This window comes from Euprymna scolopes, chromosome 19 (genome assembly GCF_053919585.1).
Source record: "Euprymna scolopes isolate OS-2025 chromosome 19, ASM5391958v1, whole genome shotgun sequence".
Lineage (NCBI taxonomy): Eukaryota > Metazoa > Mollusca > Cephalopoda > Sepiida > Sepiolidae > Euprymna > Euprymna scolopes.
Genome location: NC_136500.1, coordinates 144,944,618 through 144,970,239, shown reverse-complemented (window position 1 = coordinate 144,970,239; position 25,622 = coordinate 144,944,618). Strand labels below are relative to the sequence as shown.

Genomic DNA, 25,622 nt, shown 5'->3' with positions numbered 1-25,622 from the left:
ATATACAATCAAATCGATATATCGATTTTTTAGGTATGTTTTGTAAAATAGTACTCTAACTGAAGAGTACGTATAAATATAAGTGTACACTGATTCTGTAGTTTGAAACATTATTAAGATTTTGTACAATGTGCTGGCCAGAACAAAGTTGTACTGATGATATTAATCTTTTTCTTTTGCATGCTTGTAGAACTTGTTTCTGTATTGAAACTACGTGAATGGACTTGCAAGCATACCAATGGCATCACATGGCAGCTATTGGTTACATGCTTTGAGGTTGGCTTTCACATGAAGCTGTTCAGATTGATGCAAAAAAGATGAGTCATGCTCAGCTATCATTTATTGGTTATTTATATTGTTGAGTGTTTTTTTTTTTGGTCATTGATATGGAGTAGAAATAGTTTGTGTTCATTTATTAGTCCCTTTTGCTGCCTTCAATATCTGCTATTTAACCAGGGCATTTAATTACCATTGAACACATTAAACACATTTTTGTTAATAAACAACATCTTTGACTAAATTCTGATCTGGGCACTTTATAAATTAAATTATTGTATGCACACAGATACACACCTTATACATACGCACACACACATATGTTTGTGCGTGTGTGTGTGTGTCACAGAACATCAGAACAACATCAGTACTGTCGGTTTCAAATCCAAACATAAGGGACCTATTATTGGTTTGCTTTTAGAGAGTCCAGTAGAAGAGATTAATTATAAGTCCTTTTGGATTTGAAACTGACGGTACAAATCGTAAGCTGATTTCCTGTAATACATGTGTAAACGAATATTAAGCGCTTATGCTTGATTTTCCTTAATAATTGAATATTCTGCTGGGGTTCTCTCCCACTAAGCTCGCACGCGCACACACACATACACACACACACACACACACACACACACACACACACACACACACACACACACACACACACACACGCGCATTCATTTTTCTTTCTTGTGCACGGTTAAAAGATTTTTTACTCCCCCATCCTTTGACACACCCAGTGTTTCAAGATTGCCTATTCCATATTCTATGTAGCAGTTATTTATTGGGTCAACAGTATTTGTTATAGATGTTACAAGCGGGGGGGGGGGTCGTAAAATACGCTTAAATATGATATTTTAAATTGTCCAGATTTCGTATATCTAATTTATAAAACTCACTATGTCTGCCTGACTCTATATTTTCAAACTCTATCCCTTTCCGAAACTAAAATTTGCAGAGTGAATAATATATACGAAATCTGGATGAATTAAAATATCATATTTAAGCGTATTTTACAACCGGGCAAAGCCGGGCGCTCCCTCCTCCCCGCTAGTTTTATCATAGAGTCGAGATTTCAAAAGTAAAAATAAAAGTATTTGGGTGCCATCAGCTAGAATCGAAACCGAAAGCAAAACTGTAGCATTTAAAGCTGGTGACGTTACCACTGTACCAACGTGACACGTATGTGAACTAATTAAAAATAAACTAAGATGAATGTACAAAATGTATAACGATGTTTTTTTTCAATTTTTACTTGTTTTTGACCCTTTAACAACTATTTTAACCGGCTAAGGACTCACAAAAGAATGGCCCATAAAAAATCTAATCATTTGAGGCCTCTATCGTCGCTCTGCTACTTTTAGTTTCAGGAGAGATAAAGTTTGAACATATGGAGACCGACAGACAGACAGATATAGTGAATTTTATAAATTAGATTTCTATCATAAGACAACAATATCATGAGTTTTTATCACTTATTCGGCAATGATTGGAGTTGGCAAAAAATAATAATCATTCATCGTATTTTTAATCGCTACTTCCCCCTTCTCTCTTTACTCCTTGCACTTTATCCTATCTCTTTTAATCATTTATGCTTTACCTCCTCCCCCCGCACCATATCTCTTCCCATTCGTTATTCTTTATCACATCTAAAACATTGATGAACATATGAAACGTGTGCACGGTGACAAGCAAGCAAAATCATCAAAGTTTAATTGATATATAGATGTACAAGATTCTATTTAATACGACACTTTACAATTCGTTATAGTCCTGGATATGACCTAAAACTATATCCGATGGTGAGGCCCCACCTTGTGTGCCTTGGGGAGTGTGGAGCCACCCTTTAATTGCCATTGCTCCCAGGTCCACTCTGACCCGGAGTGGTAGTACCTGTTAGGGTCCCAACTATGGGTTAAATAGAATTTGATTTAAAAAATATATATATATATATACTCCATTAAAAATCGTTCCTCAAAATAACTAGATTCGGCATTAAATAACCTGAAAAAGGTTGATATGCCGTAAAACAACCAACCAACAATTCGTTATATCCTCTCTTTTTCTTTTATTCCCCCCCCCCTCTCTCTTTATTATTTGTATCCTAGTATATCTCTTATCCTCCTACCACCTAAAAACATCCATGTAGAAATAAAAAAGTGTGCACGGTAATGAACAGACACGATCATCAATGTCCTAATAGAATAAAGAATTGTTTGAATGAAGCAAAGATTTTAAGGCAGATTCTCTTTAAATCCACTAAAACACAAATAGAAATGAAAAGTTTTTTGTGTAAACTCAACAATATTCATCCAATATTTGATATCACATTTTACATCATCAATGTGTTCAGCCATTCGTTGGTAGAAAACAATCACTTATTACTTCGGCACTGATTGAAGTTGACAAGAACAAGACGGCTCCGGGAACCACCAGTTTGCAACATGGAGTTTATGACTTTACTACTGTCAGGTTTGTTATTCAAAAGGTAGGTCAAATATTGCATTTGTCTTGTATATTAAAAACGAAATAATCTTTATTACAACGCAATTAATTCTTCCAAATTATTCTTTCACAGTTCTTAAACTTTTAATTATTGCACTAATAGCTTTCAATTTATTTATTTATTTTTTTTTTTCAAAAAACAGATTCACTTCAAGATTGATAGCAGCACCATTTTTCTCACCTGGAAATTAATTAAATATTCACTTTTTTTACTTTTCAAACAAACTTTTATATTTCTTATCATTTTCTAATCGATGTTTCTTTTTCTAATTCTCTTATTCAGTGCCAGTGCCAAGTAAGTAAAGATGTTTACACATGCCATATATATATATATATATATATATATATATATATAAGAAATAATATCGGTTTGTATGCAAAAATAAAGGTAAGATATGTTGTACATTTGTCTAATCAGAAAAGAATGTTTAAAATTAACTAGGATATCCTTTCAAGATAATGTACGTGAGAACCATGAACTTAATTTCAATTTGTAGAATGTTACTGTAATAAAAAAAAAATCAGTATTTATTAAAGAGAAGCTTTATCGAAAATACAAACATAAACTGAAAACATGTAAAAGATCGATATTCCATGAAACTATAATGAAATAATAAATAAGGCATCATGTTCTCTACTTCAAATTTTCGAAGAAATTTTTTTCTGCACTTGCTGGAATTTGCGTAATTCTTGGCATGGCCAAATGTTCTCAGTTCGCTTATTCCTCCAACTCCATTAGAATCCCTTTTTCTCCCCGCATGTGATTCCAGCAATTCTGTCACCAAGTACTTGACAATATCTATTTACAAGCACACACAAAAAATCTTTGCAAGCAACAACGAAATTGTTTAAAGGAAATTGTTTAAACGAAATGGTTCAAATGAAACGATTCAAACGAAATAGTTCAAAGGAAATGATTCAAACGAAATAGTTCAAACGAAATGATTCAAACGAAATAGTTTAAATGAAATGATTCAAACGAAATAGTTCAAACGAAATGATTCAAACGAAATAGTTTAAATGAAATGATTAAAAAATAGTTAAAATGATATGATTCAAACAAATTAGTTTAAATGAAATGATTCAAATAAATTAGTTTAAATGAAATGATTCAAATAAAATAGTTTAAATGAAATGATTCAAATAAAATAGTTTAAATGAAATGATTCAAATAAAATAGTTTAAATGAAATGATTCAAATAGAATAGTTCAAATGAAATGATTCAAGCGAAATGGTTCAAATGATCGACCATTGCACAACAATCTATTTCATTACATAAGTTTTTCTTTCCTGTTTAGCTCATCAACTGCAAAATAATTTGGAAATAAGATGATGCATTTATTTATTTATGATTCTTGGACAGTTCTTATCTTGATTACTACTTCAATTTGAACTATTGTGAAACCTCACATTCATAGACACATATAAATAGAAGAAACTACAATATGTCATGCAATGAAATGTTGTTGAGACAAAATGTAGTGAATGAATCAATGGAGTAAACAAATTAAACACAGGACAAAGAAAAACAAACATGATCTTGACCGGTTTCGGTGCGTAAAAACGTTCATAGATCTTAATTTAATTCGCCTATTCCATTTTGCCTTACACTATATATATATATATATATATATATATATATATATATATATATATATATATATATATATATATTCTGAATGGTAAGGAAAAGAGGAGACAATCAAAAAATTAATAATTTTCAAAATAAAATTTTATTGTCATTCCAATTTGAGTAAAAACGAAGTGACATAACAGAAAATATTATTTATGGAAACATTTATTGAATTAAATTAATTTAATTATTTTTAAATTTATTATATGGACAACAATATCTCAAATCATTTTCTTAATTTACTAATAAATGTAATAAACTATATTTCGAAATGATTAATTCTAATATAAATAATTTTTTAAATGCAAAAATAAAATATAACACTGTGTTTATAGAGTGTATTTTCAGTTAATTTTTTCTTAAAGAAATTATAATTATCTATATGTAAAATGTAACTGTAAAATTGTTTGCAATTGTTTTTTTTAATAACTTTATTTCAAAAAGATAAAATTCTTTAATAAATAAAAGTCTTACATTCTAAAAACAAATAATAATTTGTGCCAGTTTTATTTAGCAAACATCTTGGCTTCATATATGAAGATGTGTTTAGGTTTGCAATCTCATATCTAGACTCTGATAGTGTATCTCATTGGAATATACAAATGAATGCTCCATATAGACCCCAAAAATATGTTTGTAAATTTATTCCTTACTTATTATTCACCTAATCTAATGTGTCTCGTCCAGTTTATTGTTAGAATATTTAATATATCTTCCCAAATATATTGATCTACCTGTGTAATTTTGTGGTGTAGACAACAATATGAACATCACATCTCAGCAAAGACATTAAATTGGAAATGTTTTAATCGATAATACAACCCATCCTCCTCTATGGTTAGGAAACATGAACACTTTCCAAAAAGTTGGAAACATGCTTGAATGGTGCATATACCCCCTTTTTCATGAAAGCTCAAAATTACATTGAAGATCCATCCAACCAAACAACAAATCTATGGCAAACTTCTGTTTGCCTGATCTATTGTCAAAGTAAGACTTCAGTTTGCTGGCCATTGTTCTAGAGCAACAAATGAAATTATTCCTTTCATACTTCTGCGGAACCATTTCAGAAGTAAAATGCTCACATATCCAGATATCATTGCAAGGGATGCTAATGTTGAGAGGCAGGTCCTGGAAGCAATAATGTGGGACCGGGATATATGATATCAACATGTAAACTCCATCATCTTGACTACGGTCGGAAAATGATGACAAGGTGTTGCTTTAGCTATCTTTCCTATCTATAAATTTTCAGACGTTTTGGATTTTTTGTGTGGATTCTCAGCAGATTCTGATTTTTGAATTTTGGTTTCTTTTGTCTTGATTGAATCACCATTTCCTTTTTATGACTTGAGCACAATTGGAATGAATGACCCTCCCCCCCGCCCTCGAAGGAAAAAAAGACTGTTGTGTTTTTTCAACCCTTTCTTGCTTTTTCTTTTAGTGTTTCATTCCAGCATGTGTTTTTATCCCCTCCTTCCGAAGCAACCTACCCTTGTTTCTTTTGAATTCCTGTGTTGGGTAACCTTGCAGAATTGAAGCCCGGGTAATAATTCATCGAGAAACAATAACTTTTCATGAAGACCAAATTTGTAGTTGTCGTCCACAATATATTTTAAAAAGTTACACAAATCTGCGAAAAATGTGATTTATTTTTCATCATTGTCCGGTTGATCAACATCTAATCTGTGACCTTTTTCATGCAAAAAGATTATTTACACTTTGTTTTATTCTTTTATTTTATTTCTTTTTTTGTAAAATTCAGAATCTCATTCTTATGATTGCATTCCTATCAAGTCACGTCTCTGATGAACTGCAAGCACTTGTGCCCCCTCAACGTACAGACTTACTTGACAAGCAGCAAAATTCCACCCCTTTCACAGTTGAAGTCTCTAGATGCTAAAAAAGTATTCTACCCTAATAGTTTTTTTCTTCCCTCGGACTGTTAGACTTTGGAATTCCTTCTCTGTTTCCTGTGTCATTGACTTTTCTAACCTGCAGAAGTTTAAATGTAACGTCAACATGCATCTCACTACTCAACTCCCCACAATCCTCTGTTAGACATATTCCCAAATAGTAACTCCTCATGTCCAAGTGGCAATATGCCTTGCCAATATTGATAAGAGAATATCATAGTCTCTAACGAATTCTTCCAAGTTCATTATTAGAAGTCAGAAACAAACACCAGATTAAAAGCAAGAATAGAAGACTTACATCAAATCTGTTGCCAATATTGCCGTAAAAAATGGTTCCATCATTCTACTGCTCCAGAAAGATATCTCATTCATGACGCAATCCTCTAGTGGTATAAGGGCCAGATACATCCTATAATCTCATTCTCTTGTTCTCTAGTTGATTTCTGCTTAGGAATAATGACATCACTTTTGAAACCAAACAATCACTGTCGCTTATCCCACAATTCCCTGATGAGTGATATCTATATATTAATTACAATAGAAAAATGCGAGCATGAAAAGTAATATGGTTAAGCTTAAACATGGAAAAGTAAAGGACTAGTTGTTAAAACTGGAAAAAAAGAAAAGGACAAGATATTCTAGTAACAAATATAACTTTATAACTTAAAATATTGCAGCATTAAGAATTTATTATATAATATTATGAATTAAATTTTTAAAAAAATTCTTAATGCTGCAATTTTTTAAGTTATAAATTTATTATAGGTTTTACTAGAATATCTTGTCCTTTTCTTTTCCAGTTTTGACAACTAGACCTTTACTTTTCCATGTTTAAGCTCAACCATATTACTTTTCATGCTCGCATTTTTCTATTGTGATCCATGATTTGTCCAGGCTTCCAATAAATTCACTTGTTCTTTGTTTAATTTCAGTCTCCCCCCCCCCGCCATAAACACATGTAATTACAATGTACGGCACTCGTCTGCTTTCAATAAAATCCCCCAATTATCACCCTTTCATGTTTTCATGCGAACTGGACTGTAATATTGTATTAGAAAAAGAAACTTTTCAAAGCCACATCGTGTGTTTCATTACTGTGCCTTGTTTGGGGTGAAAATTGAATAAATTGAAAAAAATATATACATGATACAAAAAAGTAGACAAAAGAAAAGACGGACCACGTTTGTGAATGAACGAATATGAACATAAACCATCTTGACTCGAGATCGTATGGAGGAGACTTAGCCATGTTAGTTTGTATTTTACGAGCGAAGAAAAATGTTTTTAATAACAAAAATGGTCATGTTGATATTATTTCTAATACAGTTTCATGAAACCGTGATTTTTGTACCTAATTTTGAAGGAATAAATAACTATTAGAATTAATTGGACAAATAAAAGAAATAAAGAAAAACTTGGAATAGTTTTATTTATTCAGTTGTGTTTAGCGAAGGACGCTGCAACAATCACTGTCGCTTATCCCACAATTCCCTGATGAGTGATATCTATATATTAATTACAATAGAAAAATGCGAGCATGAAAAGTAATATAGTTGAGCTTAAACATAGAAAAGTAAAGGACTAGTTGTTAAAACTGGAACAAAAGAAAAGGACAAGATATTCTAGTAAAAAATATAATAAATTTATAACTTAAATTATTGCAGCATTAAGAATTTATTATATAATATTATAAATTAATTTTTTTTTTAATTCTTAATGCTGCAATTTTATTATTTATCATTTTACGATTATCTAATTAACAGACATATTATTGGTTGATTTCTTTGTAGGCATAATGACATCACACAAATTATGTAACAGACACTAAATGTGGTGACGTTAAAAAAAAAACAATAACTTAATAATATTAATAGTAATAAATAAGTTTGGTTTCGCTATAAGCCTTTAACCTTATGGAATTGGTTTTTCAGACTCTTGATATTATTGGTTCACTGACAGTCGGATTTTGACCTTAGAATTCACCCTCATCCGTTCGTTCATAAAATTCTCAATAACTACTCATTACATTTTTCTCAAATCTACCCAAGGGAGGAAATGTTACATTCCCGGATTTTTTATAAAAAGTCTGGTTGCATCCCAAGGGCGTCAAAAATGGTGTAAATGGCCAAAAAATAGCACTTTTCGAAACATAGAATCTTTTTTGACCATTAGATTTTGCTGAAAATTACCCAAAAGCAAGACCACGTGGATATACATCTGGAAACGTAATATTTGGCCCTGTGAAAATTCTGGGACTTGAGCCCCAGGGTGTTTTAGGGGTGAAAAACACACGTTTTGGCGCTAATTTTGGACTGTAATATTGTATTAGAAAAAGAAACTTTTCAAAGCCACATCATGTGTTTCATTACTGATTATAAACTACCTGATCACATCAGTATTGCAGAGTTGTGCAAACTCACTGACATCCTATCAATATCTTTGGTCATTTAATGAAGAGTCTTGAGATTGTTTGATCACGTTAAACATTCCATTGTAGTACTACATTCACTGGACAAAGAAGGGGAGGATAGAGCAGTAGCTCTAGATATATCTAAGGCTTTTGACGAGGTATGGCACGATGGTCTTCTGAGGAAAATCAGATCTTACGGTATCACTGGACGAACACTTAACATAATTAAATCCTTCTTAAGTAAGAGAAGAATCCATATTGTCCCCGAGGGTCATAGATTTAAACAATATGATATAAATGTGGGGGTGCCCCAGGGGACTATCCTTGGACCTTTATTATTCCTAATATTTATAAATGACCTCCCTGATAAAATTGTCTCTGAGATGGGTATATTTGCTGATGATACCATGCTCTATAACAAACACAAGGAGAAAACAAATGAACACATATCTAAGGAAATGGCAGAAACACTAGAGGAAGACCTCCAATCTGTAGTGGAATGGGAACAAAAATGGATGGTCACATTCAATGCTGCCAAGACTAAGCTTGTTTCCTCCAATAATTACAAGACACCTTCTCTACCACCAATAACTATAGCTAAAGACACATTACCTGAAAGTATTTCTTTTAAACTCCTCAGCCTAATGTTCACAGGAAACGTGAGTTGGAACAATTGCTTTGAGAGCATTGCCAAGACCGCTGCAAAAAGGTGGGCTCTCTCTACCGTGCTAGAAAGCTACTAACGCCTGAAAGTATCTTGTACCTCTATGTCCACCATTCGCCCATGCATAGAGTATTGCTGTCACATTTGGGCTGGTGCATCTGCTACTAGTCTTTCACTCCTGGAAAGGGGTCAAAAGAGTCGCCAACCTGATAGGTCTTGAACTGTCATCTAAGCTTCAGCCTCTGTCCCATCGACGAAATGTTACATCCCCCTGCCTGTTCTACAAGTATTTTAATGGTGAATGCTCTGACAAACTACAAGCACTTGTACCCCCTCGACGTAAATACCCCCGACAAACCTGACTAGCGGCTAAATCCCATCCCTACACAGTAGAGATCCCTATATGTAAGAAAGCCTTCTACTCCAGAACTTTGGACCCTGTGAAAATTCTGGGACTTGAGCTCCAGGGTGTTTTAGGGGTGAAAAACACACCTTTTGCCGCTAATTTTTATTTTTTCCTTAAATTCAAGGCCTCAGTCGGGGGACCGTATAGTTTTTTGCATGTTAGAATTCACGATGCTGTTGAATGAACCCCATAAAAAGTTTTATTAGTTATGATACTGAATTGGTAAATTATGAATGATAGAATGCACTCATAAAGTGGATTTTTCTCTTTAAGATCGATGACTTAATTTGATTTTTCATGCCACCATCTTGTTGTCTCATTTTCTGCAAGCCATCTAGAACATTGTGTTGATTGCAATCTCTAACCAGTAAAAATCAGAAAAAAATTCACATGTCAAATTATTGCATAAAAAAACTCAACAAGTATTTATTCTTAAAAATCAGTCTTTTTTAATTAACGAATTTTGTATTTTTCTCCAGTTCTCCAGAACACTAGCCCAGTCTAATAATATTAAAGCATTGACAAAAGTTGACTACAACTGTGATACAATGGTCTTCTTCACTTGTTTCTTTTTCGTTTTTTTTTTAATCTTTGTTACTTTTACGGACTTTTTAAATATTTCATGTTGGTTTTCTATTTTATTTCTAACAAATTTATGAACATCTGTGTTAGCATCACATGTGTCAATCTATATTTATATTTATTACATACATACATACATACATACATACATACATACATACATACATACATACACTCACACACACGCGCCGACGTTTGAAATTTCTTTATATATGTCTATGTACTAATTGACATCGCTAATGTAGCGGGGAGGACATTTTCGCTTCCCTTTTTCTCACAGAACACACACTGCAAGCCCATCTCTGCTCTATCATTATTTTCATATCTGCTCGACTGAGCTTCAATCTACATCCCTTTTGTAAACATCCGCAACAAACACTCGTCTAGCTACAAGCATTGTCAACGATTTCCCTTACTCTCTATCTGTGCCTAAAACTAAACAAAAAATCCATGAGCTGAGTTTCTTTCTTAGAACTGTCCATTTGTGAAATACGATACCATGGGGCTACTTCACAGCTGACGATAACATTGTCGTTTTCAAGTCTAATGTAAATAAGTTCTTGTTGAACCGTCCTCATATAATTAAACCTTGCCTATGTTCCACCATTACTGATCATGACGGTATTGTCTCATCGTCTACCTACGACTCAGTAATCATTATTCTAGAGTGGCCTCTGTGTCATGATAAGATCGTTATTAGACTGGACTAGTGTACAGGAGAGATTTAAATAAAGATTATGTCATTCTATAAAAGTCTAATTCTTATGAATAAGAAATCATAGAGAAACAATTCTATTATCTACTGAAAATACCGGAGAAAACCAAAACCTATTAAAATAAATATGAAATGCATTGCACTTTGTTCTTGATGTCTTGTTTTTCTTTTGTTGTTGATTTTTTTTTTCTTACATCCATGTGATATTATTCTGTTCATGTATTTTCCAATCTTGCCTTACTGTATATTTGTGTTGTTTTGAAACTGAAACTACTTTGTCTTCTTCCTCTAGCCACGTGACATTTTCTCTGATGACATGTTCTCTGTGAAGCTGGTCAAGTTTCTGCTTCTGTTGCTTCTTCTTCTTCTTTTTTTACTTCATGTGTTTTAACTGATTTATTTTTCTTTACTCTTCGTGTCTCTATCTCGATCTTTGTGTCTTTGTAATGCACTTGAAAACACTATGCTGCACTTTTTGTTTTGTCATCATGCCCTTCTTTTGCTCTTATTGTGGTTTCTAAAGGGTTGCTAATCCGATTCTCAGAAAGATGACCTTTTCTATCTTTGGGCTTTGGTTTTGGAGATACTATGAAAGACTGAAAAGAAAGTGTGTGTGTGTGTGGAGTGAATAATAAGAATGAACAACTACTTTTAAGATGAATAACATATGACATATAATACATAATCACACTAAACATGCGCATTTCATACATAATATATGAAGAGATGCACACCAGATAACATCAGGACATGAGATGAGAAGTGACGAATTGAGTGTGGTCTAATTTACAATCTATCAAGCAGTTGGCTTTAACATCCTCCTCACCCTAGCTAATGGTATACATGCTCGGAAGCGGGAAAATTCACATTCATTGAGCTTAATATTTTTAACAATTTGAAAAATAATTCAGAGACTATATACATTAATAGTATACACTTTTTTATAATCTTAAGAATATATATATATATAATATGAATAAACATAAGGAGAGGAGATGTAGGCTGAACTGCTTGGTATCGTAATCTGTTCACTTATGTATTAATCAGTGTTGCTTACTGTCTGATGAGATGCCATTCTGGAATATTTTTGAATAACATAACGTTTGAAATTGGCCAAATAGTATTGAAACAATTGTAACGTTCAAAAAGATACAAAATATAATACTATAATTTTTTGTTGTCTTGTTTTTGTGAAAATTATATATATATGTATATATATATATATATATATATATATATATATATATATATATATATCACAAGTTAATATTTAAAAAACTATACATTACAGTATCTATCTATATATATACACATATATAATATATATATATATATATATATATATATATATATATATATATATATATATATATATAAATGTATATGTATATTATATATAGGTAATGTGTCACAAGCTAATATTTAAAAAAACTGTACATTACACTGTATCTCTCTATATTCAAATTTAAAATCAATTAGAAAACTCTTTTTGGTTTAACTATAAAATTATCATCAACTTCCAAGATCAGCTCGAATACAATTGTGTGAACTCTTTACTTGGAATGTGATTTAAAAGTAATCTAAATCTTATATACATATACTAATTTAAGAAGATGAAAGTGTGTGCGTGTGTGTGATAGGTGTGAATATGTATCTCAGCAGTTATGATCTTTCTCTCTTGGACCTATACTCATTGCACGCTTTTGTGAATTCTCTTTGCTATTTTATTTTACACAAGACATTCTACCTAATGGTGACGGGAAGCTTTTCATGGAGGCACTCTGCGTTGTTTCTGTTTTTCTTAGCACTTTTATGCACATACACACACACTCCCACGTTCTTTTGTCTTTGTGAGCACTCACCTGTAAGCTGTTTGTTGCACCTGTTTATCAACCGTGCTCAGCCTTGTGTCCAAATCATGTCCTTCCTACGTCAAAGCACATCATCGTCTACTCTGTGTCCTCAGTTGGCAAGAAGGATTTTGTGTGGTTCCTATCTTTGTACGTTCACCCTGTTCTTAACATTGTTCTTTAGGCGATTGCGGAGCATCTAAGGCTGATATTGTCTTCATCCTTGACTCTTCAACAAGTGTTAGTGAGCCCAATTTTAAGACGATGCTTCACTTTGTGAAGGATTTCCTCCAAGAAGCCGACATTGACAGCCGGGGTGTCAGGGCAGGATTACTCATCTACAGCACTGAGGTGCACATTCAGTTCACCCTAAACGAGTATAGCAGCAAGGCTGAAGTGCTCGGTGCCGTCGATAAGGTTCCTTATATCTATGGAAGCACTAATACAGCAGATGCTTTGAAATCAATGCGCACGGAAATGTTCACAAGAGAAAACGGTGATCGGCCGTCGGTTCCCAATATCGCCATTATTGTTACGGATGGTGTATCGAACATTAACGCTTTTGAAACAATACCCCAGGCTAAGGTGGCGCGTGCAGATGGAATACAAATTTATGCTATTGGTATCGGTCTGGCGGACACACAAGAGTTGGATGGCATTTCTTCAAAACCAATTAAGAATTATCGTTATACAGTGAAAGAATTTGACGAACTGAAAAATTTGAAGACAAAAATATTTGAAAAGTTTTGTCCAGGTGAGTAGAGAACTGAAATCTTCACGTGAGCATAGTCCTGACTTGTTGTTGCCTATCATTCTAAGGTTTTTTTTTATTTACACATGTTGTTTGAATTATAATTCTTAATTCATATTTTAAGACATATAACTCATTCATTCACAATGATTTGCATGTTCAATATATTAGTTATTTCCTTTTTAAGTGGTGGTGAGAGTAGATGCAGAACTGAGGTAGCAAGGTGAGCCTGCAAAGTGAAGATCAAGGAAAACTTGTTTAATCAGTTTTGGTGTCATGAAGTTGTGATCTTCGTGTCAATTTTTTTTCCCCAAACAAGATGGCCACCACTTCATAATGTTTTTTTCCAAACAAGATGGCCACCACTTCATAATGTTTTTTCCAAACAAGATGGCCACCACTTCATAATGTTTTTTCCAAACAAGATGGCCACCACTTCATAATGTTTTTTCCAAACAAGATGGCCACCACTTCATAATGTTTTTTCCAAACAAAATGGCCACCACTTCATGATGTTATTTCCAAACAAGATAGTCACCACTTCATAATATTTTTTCCAAACAAGATGGCCACCACTTCATAATTTTCTGATTTTCATCAAGTATCATTTTATAGCTGGATTTTTACCCACTCCACAACTTTACCAACTTTGGATTAAGAAAAACAAAACATGTCCATTTCACATTGTTACTGTTCATATTACAAATGTTGAAGAATGACTTAGGGCAGGATTACCCAAAGTTGGCTCCACAGAGCCCTGGGGCTCTGTGGATGAGGCTGAAGAGCTTCAACAGCCCTTTTTTAAAGCAGACCAAATACTTCAATACTTCAACAGCCCTTTTTTAAAGCAGACCAAATACTTTATATGAAAGAATTAAATGGCTATGTACATTTAATTATTTATCTTTTTTTACTGGAAACGGATAACCATTACTAAGTGTTAAAATTTGAAATTAATATTTTTCATATTTATTTCAGAAATTGTTAGTGCTCCGTGAAAATCTTTTGCACTGCTCAGGGGCTCCATGATGTTCTGAACTTTGGGAAACCCTGGCTTAAGGATTTATTTTTAATTTAACGTAATTGTTCGCGTAACAGTCCTTCTAAATTAGTTTTAAACTTCTAAAAATATTAATAATCAATGGATTGACTGTAGTCGAGGGCGACCTAAAAGCTTCCTTTTTATTGGCTACAACATTGAGATATAGGAGAGAGGTCCGCTTGTCTCCCTCTCCTGGATGGCACCACACACTCTGTCTTTATCGATAATGCTGAGTGTTTAACAAGAAAGTATAAAATATACTTTTAAATCTTTGGTATGACTTGATGCAAATTGAACATATTTACAAAAAGTATTTTCTGTTTCTCTTTTACTTATACAAGAAATCAATTAATTTCAAATGTGAAAACATTATTTGAAAATATATCTTTTTCTCAAATAATAGAGGTATATCACTGCCGATGCAATCCTCTATCTGTACAATAGCCAAGTACGCCCTAAAATGGAGTACTATTGCCACATTTGGGCAGGAGCTGCTTATCCATCCTTGATTAATTTCAAAACCGGCTTCAAAAGCCTACAACCTTTTTCCCACAGAAGAGACATTGCGAACCTGTCTCTGCTCTATCATTATTTCCATGACAAGTGCTCGACTTAACTCCAATCTATGGTCTCCCCTTACTAAACTTTCACAAAAACACTCGACTAGCTACAATCACTATATACGATTTCCCACACCTGTGCCTAAATCTAAATGCAGATTCTATGAACAAAGCTTCTTTTCTAGAACTGCCCGCCTGTGTAAAACTGTTCCACCGGTCTGCTTCTTGGTTGAATACAACATGGTAGCCTTTAGATCCAACGTGAACAAGTTCTTATTGACCAATCTCCATAAATAATCAAATTCTATCATTTATACCATTAACTACTACACTACCATCTTGCATTCATTAACCCTTATCCTCGAGTGGCCTTGATATTTGGCGACTCTCAAGTAAAAAAAGGAACTAATTTGTATAAACATATTTAACTTTTAAATAATTCACTATTAAGAAAACAACGTCTGACAAGAATACAAATGAACCTTACTAGAAATGTTATCTTTTCCAAGCAAACAATTTCAAAACTCACATTAAAAGAGTGACCAAATAATATCTTGACCTGAAAAAAAGCATATCAAAATTTAACAATCAAACAAACCACCCGTAAACGAAATTTTAAAGGTCATTAATTGTTCAGCATTAAATATTTGAGAAAATACTTTTTAATTGTTTGATGGAAAATCTACAAAGGGGGAGAACTTGAAGTTTTTTGAAATAACAACATTAGGGTTCTCTTTTATTTTAAACTGATGATTGAAATGTTTATAGGCTCATCTCGTTGCATTTTGCACTCTTCTATCCCGTTGCACTTGCAGTTTAGCATGCTTGCACCACATGCATAATATAAGTTGCCCACTTTCAGCTTCACCATTCCAGTCATTGACTCTCAGCACCAAAGTCTTGTCAAATGAATTCTGATTTTGTTGCTCCAAATAAGATTCTTCATTATTTCTTTATACGATATAAATTCTTTCAAACAATTTAGGTGCATATCATTTGGATTATGTAGGCTTCTATTCTCATCTTGTCCGTTATTTTTACAATGTTTCAGACGAGGTAAACTTTGTCTGTCCTGGTGCATCTTTATTTAATCTACAGGGGTACATTATTCTTATTCTGTCAGCCATGATCAGGTAGAAATGTTAGTTTATGTTATTCTTAGTTATTAGTATCTATAGTAAGGATTGAACCTTCAACTTTAAGAAGACTTTCAGAACTGATATGTCTAGTTATAATGGCTTCCTAAGTAGAGTGGATATAGATTTGAATACAATATGGGAACCAATAATTATAACAAGTAGATTAAAACACCAGTAAAAAAATTGGGTACTGATCCAGAATATGACCCAAGATTGCGTCGGCATTTTCCAGCGGTTTTCGGTAATACCTCATGGGAAATTAAGTGATGTTGTTTTAATTACTAATAATTAAAGAATAATAACAACAAAGTTTATTTCAATAAGACTTTTTTAACTTGTCTCCACATGAGGGCAAACATTTTCTTTTTGTTCATCATGATTTAAAAGTTAGAAGTGATGTCATAATGGACGAGGTGCTACCTCAGATAATAGTATGCCATGCCAAGCAGCGGCCCTGCTGTTTTAACAGTGTTATGGATCATAGCTCTCAAAGTTGTACGGCCATGATAATCTCGGGAAGTAAAAACGGTCGTTTCACGTTGCTTTCCGTCTTGATCTGGGGGTGTATCTCCCTCTGTGAGTTAAAGGTACACCCAGATACCAACCTGGAAATTTCTATGACCCAGCACAGTACATACAGCGCCTAGTCTTCCCAAATGGTCAACCATCTGGTACTGACCCGGCTTATCGTTGCTTAACTTCGATGATCAGGTGATTGTGCTGATAATACTAAGATGTCCATTAGAATTCATTTTTGCAAGTGGCTGTCATCCTCCCAAGCAAACTCCAGTTTCCATTACACCTCTGCATTTTATTGTCGTCTATAAATGTCCTTTATATACATTCTAGACTAGGGATAGGCAACCTTTTGCTAACTGTTTGTCGACTTAAGTTTTCGAATTATCCAGAGTGCAACAACACATATATTCTTATACAAGTCAATATATTTATTGTACGATTTATTTTTTAGAAAAATCAAAAAATACAAAAAAAAATATGTTTCTGCCTTACAAAGAAAGGTCTAATTAGTAATTTCTCTTTACCCCAAGGAAGAATACTTGAAGCGTCTGCGTGCTATTGGAAATTGTTTGATTTGCCAAGTGTGGCATGTGTGCCATAAGTTGCCAACCCCTGCACTAGACAATGTTTCAAGCAAACTCCATTAACACATACAATATTGGTATTTTAGAAACATGTACTATTGTGTAAGTCTCTCGGGACTGTTCCTGCAAATGGCTGTCATCCTTTGAAGTAAAATTCATTTACCATTTGTTACTTTCCTTTGATCTTCTTTGCACATGACTGAATCAGTTTAATATTTGGATGATTTGATCCACATTGACGATGCCCAACTCTCCCATTTACTGAAATATAGATATTATTTAAACTATTATTTTATGCTAACATAATTTGTATGAATACTGAAATATAGATATTATTTAAACTATTATTTTATGCTAACATAATTTGTATGAATACTGAAATATAGATATTATTTAAACTATTATTTTATGCTAACATATTTTGTATGAATACTGAAATACAGATATTATTTAAACTATTATTTTATGCTAACATAATTTGTATGAATACTGAAATATAGATATTATTTAAACTATTATTTTATGCTAACATAATTTGTATGAATACTGAAATATAGATATTATTTAAACTATTATTTTATGCTAACATAATTTGTATGAATACTGAAATACAGATATTATTTAAAATATTATTTTATGCTAACATAATTTGTATGAATACTGAAATATAGATATTATTTAAACTATTACTTTATGCTAACATAATTTGTATGAATACTGAAATATAGATATTATTTAAACTATTATTTTATGCTAACATATTTTTTATGAATACTGAAATATAGATATTATTTAAACTATTACTTTATGCTAACATAATTTGTATGAATACTGAAATATAGATATTATTTAAACTATTATTTTATGCTAACATAATTTGTATGAATACTGAAATATAGATATTATTTAAACTATTACTTTATGCTAACATAATTTGTATGAATACTGAAATATAGATATTATTTAAACTATTATTTTATGCTAACATAATTTGTATGAATACTGAAATACAGATATTATTTAAACTATTATTTTATGCTAACATAATTTGTATGAATACTGAAATATAGATATTATTTAAACTATTATTTTATGCTAACATATTTTTTATGAATATACGAAGAAAAAAGTAAATGGGAATCAATTAAAAAGTGTTTTGATGAAAGATTTGGTGTTGGCAGGTAATTATTGAAATGCTGAATCATCTAAACTCAGATAAGCAGCCATTTTTTGTAGAATGTTTGTTTTCAGCAGTAAAGAAAAAAAATGATAAACTATCTCATCCTCATATCAACCCAGTGTTTAAGGTTTGATTAAAACTTTGTTTTTATTTCATTTTTTTTTTAATTTATATTTTTGATGTTTTATTTACTTTCTTTAATTTCATGTATTAACATAACATCTTTGAAATTTAAAAATCTAATTTTGCAAAAGCAATTGCTTCATGCTTCATGTTTCAAAGTTCAAGTCGTACTCTTTCGTTATGTTTCTATATTGAGTCATATTTTTTATTAAAAAAAAAGCAAAGTATTTTTGTTTACGGATTTGAAAGTTAAATTATAAATAATTTGTTAAAAATTTGAAGACTTTTAGTTCTAAATATATTTTTGAATCAAACGTTACTTTTAATATTATTTTACTGCATAAAAATTTCAAAAACTATGTTGTTCTTTTGATAAAAATATATTTGTTCAAGTAAAAAATTAATTCTTTTTTCCCTTTCATTTCCACTAATTACACGTGTCTCAGGCCGCAGACCAGGTAATATAATTGTTTTATCTTTTTTATTTTTTTGATTTGTAAAAGTTAACAATAATACTACTTTTCATTCATAACTTATGTATATTTTAGTTATATTATTGTGTTTCCAAGACGTCTATTTTTATAGAATAAACTATTATATGTAGCTTTTAAAATGTTTGTATGGTTTACATATGTGTATTAATCTTAAGAAGAATCGCTCTAGGATTTTGATTCAACCATAACTATGACAGTATCATTTGCCGGCGATCAGGGTTACTTGGTTGAAGAAACCAGCTCCCTGATCATCGATATCAAGTGATAGGCACATCAATGGGTCGATATGTCGTCGGCTGAAACCAGCTGCATGGGTCTCGGCGTGGCGTCATTGCGGGTAGGATTTTATCCTCATTGTTGATAACAGGAACTGTTGGGCTGAAATTGAACGCTTGTATAAAAATAGCGAACAAATGCATTTTTATAAAAAATTATATTTTATTTTACATTTAACACTGGATGGTGTATATTTACTTAAGTGATCGTCGACCCACATCTGGCGTCACTGCTTTCGACAGAATCGGACGCCTCAATTGTTTTAAAACAATACAATTATAATTCGATTCTCTCTTTCAACTTTTATAATCATATTGCATTTAGAAAAAAAAACAGTTGCCATCTTGTTTTCAAACAATCCAAAACCTTGAACAGTATTGAACCCCTTTTATGCCCTGTTACATTAAAATCAAAATGTAAATACCATTAAACCTTTACAACTTTTATAATCATATTGCATTTAGAAAAAAAAACAGTTGCCATCTTGTTTTCAAACAATCCAAAACCTTGAACAGTATTGAACCCCTTTTATGCCCTGTTACATTAAAATCAAAATGTAAATACCATTAAACCTTTACAACTTTTATAATCATATTGCATTTAGAAAAAAAAAACAGTTGCCATCTTGTTTTCAAACAATCCAAAACCTTGAACAGTATTGAACCCCTTTTATGCCCTGTTACATTAAAATCAAAATGTAAATACCACTAAACCTTTTGTCAGAATCCTTTCTCCGATTTTGTTCAAAATCATTTACAAAAGTTTGATCCAATAAAATGTACAAAATTCCGGGGTTTTTAAAATGAAATTCAGGAAATCTTACTTGATTGGTGTTTAATTATTACAGATCTACTTTAATGCAAATCTGAAATATTTGTTATTTTATTAGCGGAATCTTTGAGATGAGTGTTTTTTATATTTATTTGTTTGCAGACGATTATCCTCATCTTCATAGATTTTGTTTCATGATCTGACGAAGACCAGAGGATGAGTTGGCTGAAACGTCGTGAAACAACAACTATGAAGATGAGGATAATAGTCCGCAAATAATAAAATACAAAATATTTGTATTTTAAAATAGGAGGCAACTCTTTCATTCTTAGACTGGGTCCCAAAACTTCAGCTGCATCTTGTCAAACTCGGGAATGTTTCTGTTGAGCTCGGGAAGGAAAGCCCGACGTCCTCTGGTATTGAATTAGGACTGAAGTATATTCTACACTATCATACGGCATAATCACGTTGACACACTGGTTCCTGCTGGATCACCGAATTTAAGCAACATTGAACTGGGTCAGTTTTAAATGGGTGACCATTTGAGACTTTCAGGTGCTTTATGTGCTCTCTGCTTATCTCGGTATTGTTTCCAGTCATCCTGGTCTTCTCCTTGCCACTGGACTCAAACAGTGTCGATGCAGGAGAGGTGTGGTTGGAGATTGCGCAGCCCTTGCCTCACAATTACACACGCTACTGCCCCTTAGGGGTATCCTTTGTCTTTCAAGACTGAACGGAAGCATGGATGGATATTCTACGCTTCCCATAATTTTATTGCAATCGAAATGGGTGAAATCACCCAGTTTTCAATCAAATCGATTGATTGCCTGCCTTAGTCAGTGACCGTAGTGCACTACAAGGAAGCTTCACATGCTTCCCCGCTGTGACTTAGTCCACAATACATTGTAGTCTACATGACACTGTAGAAAATCTAATGCAGATTTTATAAAACGATTTTTATATAATGGCTTGAATGCAAAAATGAGTTTAAAATTCAAAAGTCAAGTATCATAGCTCAAATGTGCTCTAAACAGAAACATTTATTTCAAACGTGCTCTCGTCTTATTAAAGAACCTGCTGTTGATTTTATATTCTGGACCCTTCTGCTTGTATTAAATAGTGGTATGTATATATCGTGTGTATATATCGGGGACATTATATAATGGGGACATATATATCGAGACAGTGTATATCGTGTGTTTATATCAGGATGTTGACAGATAACGGGGATACATTTTAACAAGGGGAGACATTTGTATTCTGGAAAAGACATTTATAACTGGGGCTGAGAGATATGACATGTACAGTTCTTTTTACGTCATCAGAGGGGGATACATTATTGATGATCATGGAGGGGAGACATAGTACTTGGAAGGAGTTATACAAAGTTCATCCATAGATGACAAACAAAAACACATTTACCTTTCTTTGTTGGAATGTAGACACGAAGACAATTTACAAATATAAATGATAATTCTTTTATTCTACCAGCTGGCTGATTGATGAATCAGGAACTCAAGCTCTTACGATTACATGAATCAGGAACTCAAGCTCTTACGATTACAAAGAAATTCCTAAATGAATTGTTTCATTTATAACATATTTATTTCATCATTATTTCTAACTTGCATTGTTCATATCTAACTAATATTTAGTTATTTCCAAAAACAATGACAGTCATTCAGCATTCCTAGGATATCAATATGTATTTTTTAAAAACTTTCCTTAATAGTTTCGATTCTAACCTTTTCCAAATATAATTTTCAAACATCTAGTTTGCTCTTTAACTTACTGGGGTCTGCCCCCTTCTCATGTAAGATTTGTGGAGTGACAAAACATTCTCAAATGCACTTGTGATGTTAGGCTGTATAATGGTGTTAACTTTGATACAAATCATACTATTCCTTCTTTAATCAGATTTTTTCCGATTATCAATTTGTGATAATTATCAGGGGCATTCCTATACAGAACCTATTTCAGAACGCTCCTAGACCCATAAAATATATTTGTGTGAACGCACACACACACGCACACACATAGGCAAAGTGGCTTTTGTATGTAAATAGAGATAAATGCGATCAAACTGAAAACAATATTGAAATGAAATTAAGTTTTTTATTTTTCCTGTAAATTTTTAAGAATACTTTTTATCTTTCAGCCACGCCAACTCCAGCTGAAGTCGGTAAGTACCTTATTATTAGAACTATGACAACAGCATATTCTTATCATTGTTTTGACTCTTTAGTATATCCTATACCTCCATGTATGGAGTATTGTTGTCACATTTGGGCTGGTGAATCTGCTACTAGTCTCTCACTCTTAGATACGGTTCAGAAGAGGGTCGCAGATACATATACATACATACATATATATATATATATATATATATATATATATATATACTAGCATGAGTGCCCGGCGTTGCCTGGGTGTTTGGAGGTGTGTGTTGAGCAAAACAAAAAAAAAAGTGGTAGCAGGAAGGTAGGCTCGAACCCGTACCATGAACGAAGAAAAGAATGAGGAAAAAATGTGACGTCTTTGCTGTTACGACCACCGCCAAACCGGAAGTGACGTAGGTTTAAATTAAGGCTAGACAATCGAAAAGAGGGGATGACTTTCAAAATATCTGCGAAAAAAGCGACCCCTTCCTGTAAAAAAGTGCCCAGTTGAGGGTGAAGAAATTTGTCGGTATTTGCTGTCTGAAGGGTCGAGCTTCAAAACGATACTGATCTTGTGAAAATCCGTCGCCTTTGTTGAAAGTTTTTGGCAGAAATGCAAAAATACATACATAGATTTATATGTTGGTAGCTCAAATTTTCGACCCAAACCAATTAAAATGCTTGCCCTATCTCTGACTACCCTTTATATCAAATTTACAAATGTTTAGACCAGAAATTGTCTGAGTAATTTGGTAGAGACCGCAGCGTTCAATGTTTTGTAAACTTTGACCACTATTATGACCCCTTAACATTTACTGTTTTGGGCTCAAATCAAGTTATTAAGTTAGATCTATGTCAAGGAACCTATATCTAAAATTTCAAGTGTTTAGACCCAAAATTATTGGAGAAGTTCGGTAGAGTTCTCAAAGGTCAAATCGTTGAATTTTGACCCTTTAATAGGCAAATTTCTGGCTGAAAACCGATTACAAAGATTTTCCCAAATCTCAGTATCCTGTATATTAAATTTTGAGTCTATAGACTGAAAATTGTGTAGGGAAATGTACACAGACAAACAGACAGACACTTTCACTTTTATAGATATAGATTGAGATGGAATTGGAACGATTTAAACTCTTTTAAAGCGAATGAATAAATGTCACAAACTATATGCAAATGTATACAATTCGTAATGTGACGTTTCGGAATTTTTGAGATGTGGATTGATTATTTGGATTATTTGGATTCATCGGACTACTATTCTCATTTTGAGTGTGATTTTCACAACGTTTCGGTTGATGTAACCTCCGACTTTTTTCAGGTGTATCTTGTCGAACTCAAGAATGTTTCTGTCAAACTCGGGAACCCTTTATTTACTTCACGGGGTTAGCATAGAGGTCCTAAGTAATTCGCAATTGTATTTTTCGGTTGCCCACACTGAAGATTGAACCTTCAACCTTCAGGAGAATATCACTTTTTTAAAGTTGATTTTGCCAAGTACTCTAACCACTGTGCCGCGAGTCCTAGCGGAGCCTTAGGAGCCTTAAACCCATTTTATTTCTCATTGTAATCATCACTATTTTTTTTTACTAATTATTACTATATATTAACATATATCTTTTATATATATTATTGTTTTTACTTATTACTTGTATATATTATCTTTTTATATTATTTAATTGGAATTCATTATTGAGATGATTATTATTTATTAATTTATTTATTGCAGACTATTATCCTCATCTTTCTTAGTTGTTGGTCGAAACGTCGTGAAACAACAACTAAGAAAGATGAGGATAATAGTGGGCAATAAATAAATAAATGTTATCTATTATTTATAATTAATGTTATCTATTATTTATAATTAATGTTATCTATTGTTTATAATTAATGGTTCCCATATTGTATTAAATTCTATACTAGCTCTACTTAGTAATTAGTTATCTCCAAGCATATGCGCTGCTTCTTTGAGTCGTCTCACTCTCCACTGTTCTTCTCTGTCTATAATTAAATAAATAAATACAATCGTAAATTTCTTAGGAATAATCATGGCTGACGGAACAAGAGCATACTACCTCCTGTGAAGTAAATAAAGGATTCTACTCAAAATTCCATCCAAATTCCTGAGCTCAACAGTAACATTCCCGAGTTTGATAAGATGCACCTGAAGTTTTTGGACCCAGTCTAAGAATGAAAGAGTAGCAGTAGCTGCAACAATACTCCACGCATGTGCGAATTGTGAATGCTTTCTACTTTATCACTCTTTACTTCTTTACAGTTGTCGAAATATATTAGAAAATGTTTTTTTTTATCTATTTCCCCCAAGTCTATTCTTTCTAATAAAACTTTGAAGACACTCAGCGAACGTCTCCTTGTGTCTTTTATGCATGAAAAGTTTTATTTGTCAAAGTTAAACAGACGAGGCGATCCATATCCACCAGATGAACCTGCAATCATGAAACAGCGACAACAAAAAGGCGTAATGATGAAGAGAATAAAAAGAGCCCGTATGAACACCCGCATGTATGTATACAAACTTTTTATTGATTGCTCATTGATGACAACATAACATTTTTTTTTTTGTCATATTATTTTTGCAGAAGGTGGCCAGGATATCATTTTGATGCTGGACACGAGTGTTGATAGTTCCCTCTTTCAATGGATGATTGCGTTTGCCCGTGCTTTCACTGGTCAAGCTGCTGTAAACTCTGGCCAGATGAGAATCGGTTTGATGGTATTCAGCGATGAGCCAATTGTTGAGGCCCAGCTTAACTCTTATTTAAACCAGGCTGATCTCTTGCAAGCAGTAGACACTCTTCCTCATTTGCAGGGAAAATCGGATAAGTCAAGAGCCTTCCGGAAAGTAAATATCAACTTTCTTTTTTGTTTTTACTCTTTTTTATCCTAAACGAAGCATATTGCCATTTGGTACATAAGGGGCTACTATCTGGGATAGTTTAGTCTGGAGAGTTTAGCAGCAAGATGTTTGTTCACATTACATTTAAACTTCAGCATGTTAGTACAGTTAGAAAAGAAGGAAACAGGATGGGAATTCTAAAGTTTAATCATTCG

The 25,622-nt window shown here is 32.7% G+C and overlaps 1 protein-coding gene across 1 annotated transcript in view; it reads left to right on the top strand.

Moving 5' to 3' along the window:
• The window catches only part of LOC145240384 (uncharacterized), a 569,837-nt gene that overhangs the window by 490,675 nt on the left and 53,540 nt on the right, over window positions 1-25,622 (top strand). The window contains exons 99-102 of the mRNA XM_080103965.1: window positions 13,140-13,709; window positions 19,300-19,311; window positions 22,553-22,576; window positions 25,151-25,413. Coding sequence (XP_079960091.1) covers window positions 13,140-13,709; window positions 19,300-19,311; window positions 22,553-22,576; window positions 25,151-25,413 — 869 coding nt within the window. The remainder of the gene's footprint in view (window positions 1-13,139; window positions 13,710-19,299; window positions 19,312-22,552; window positions 22,577-25,150; window positions 25,414-25,622) is intronic.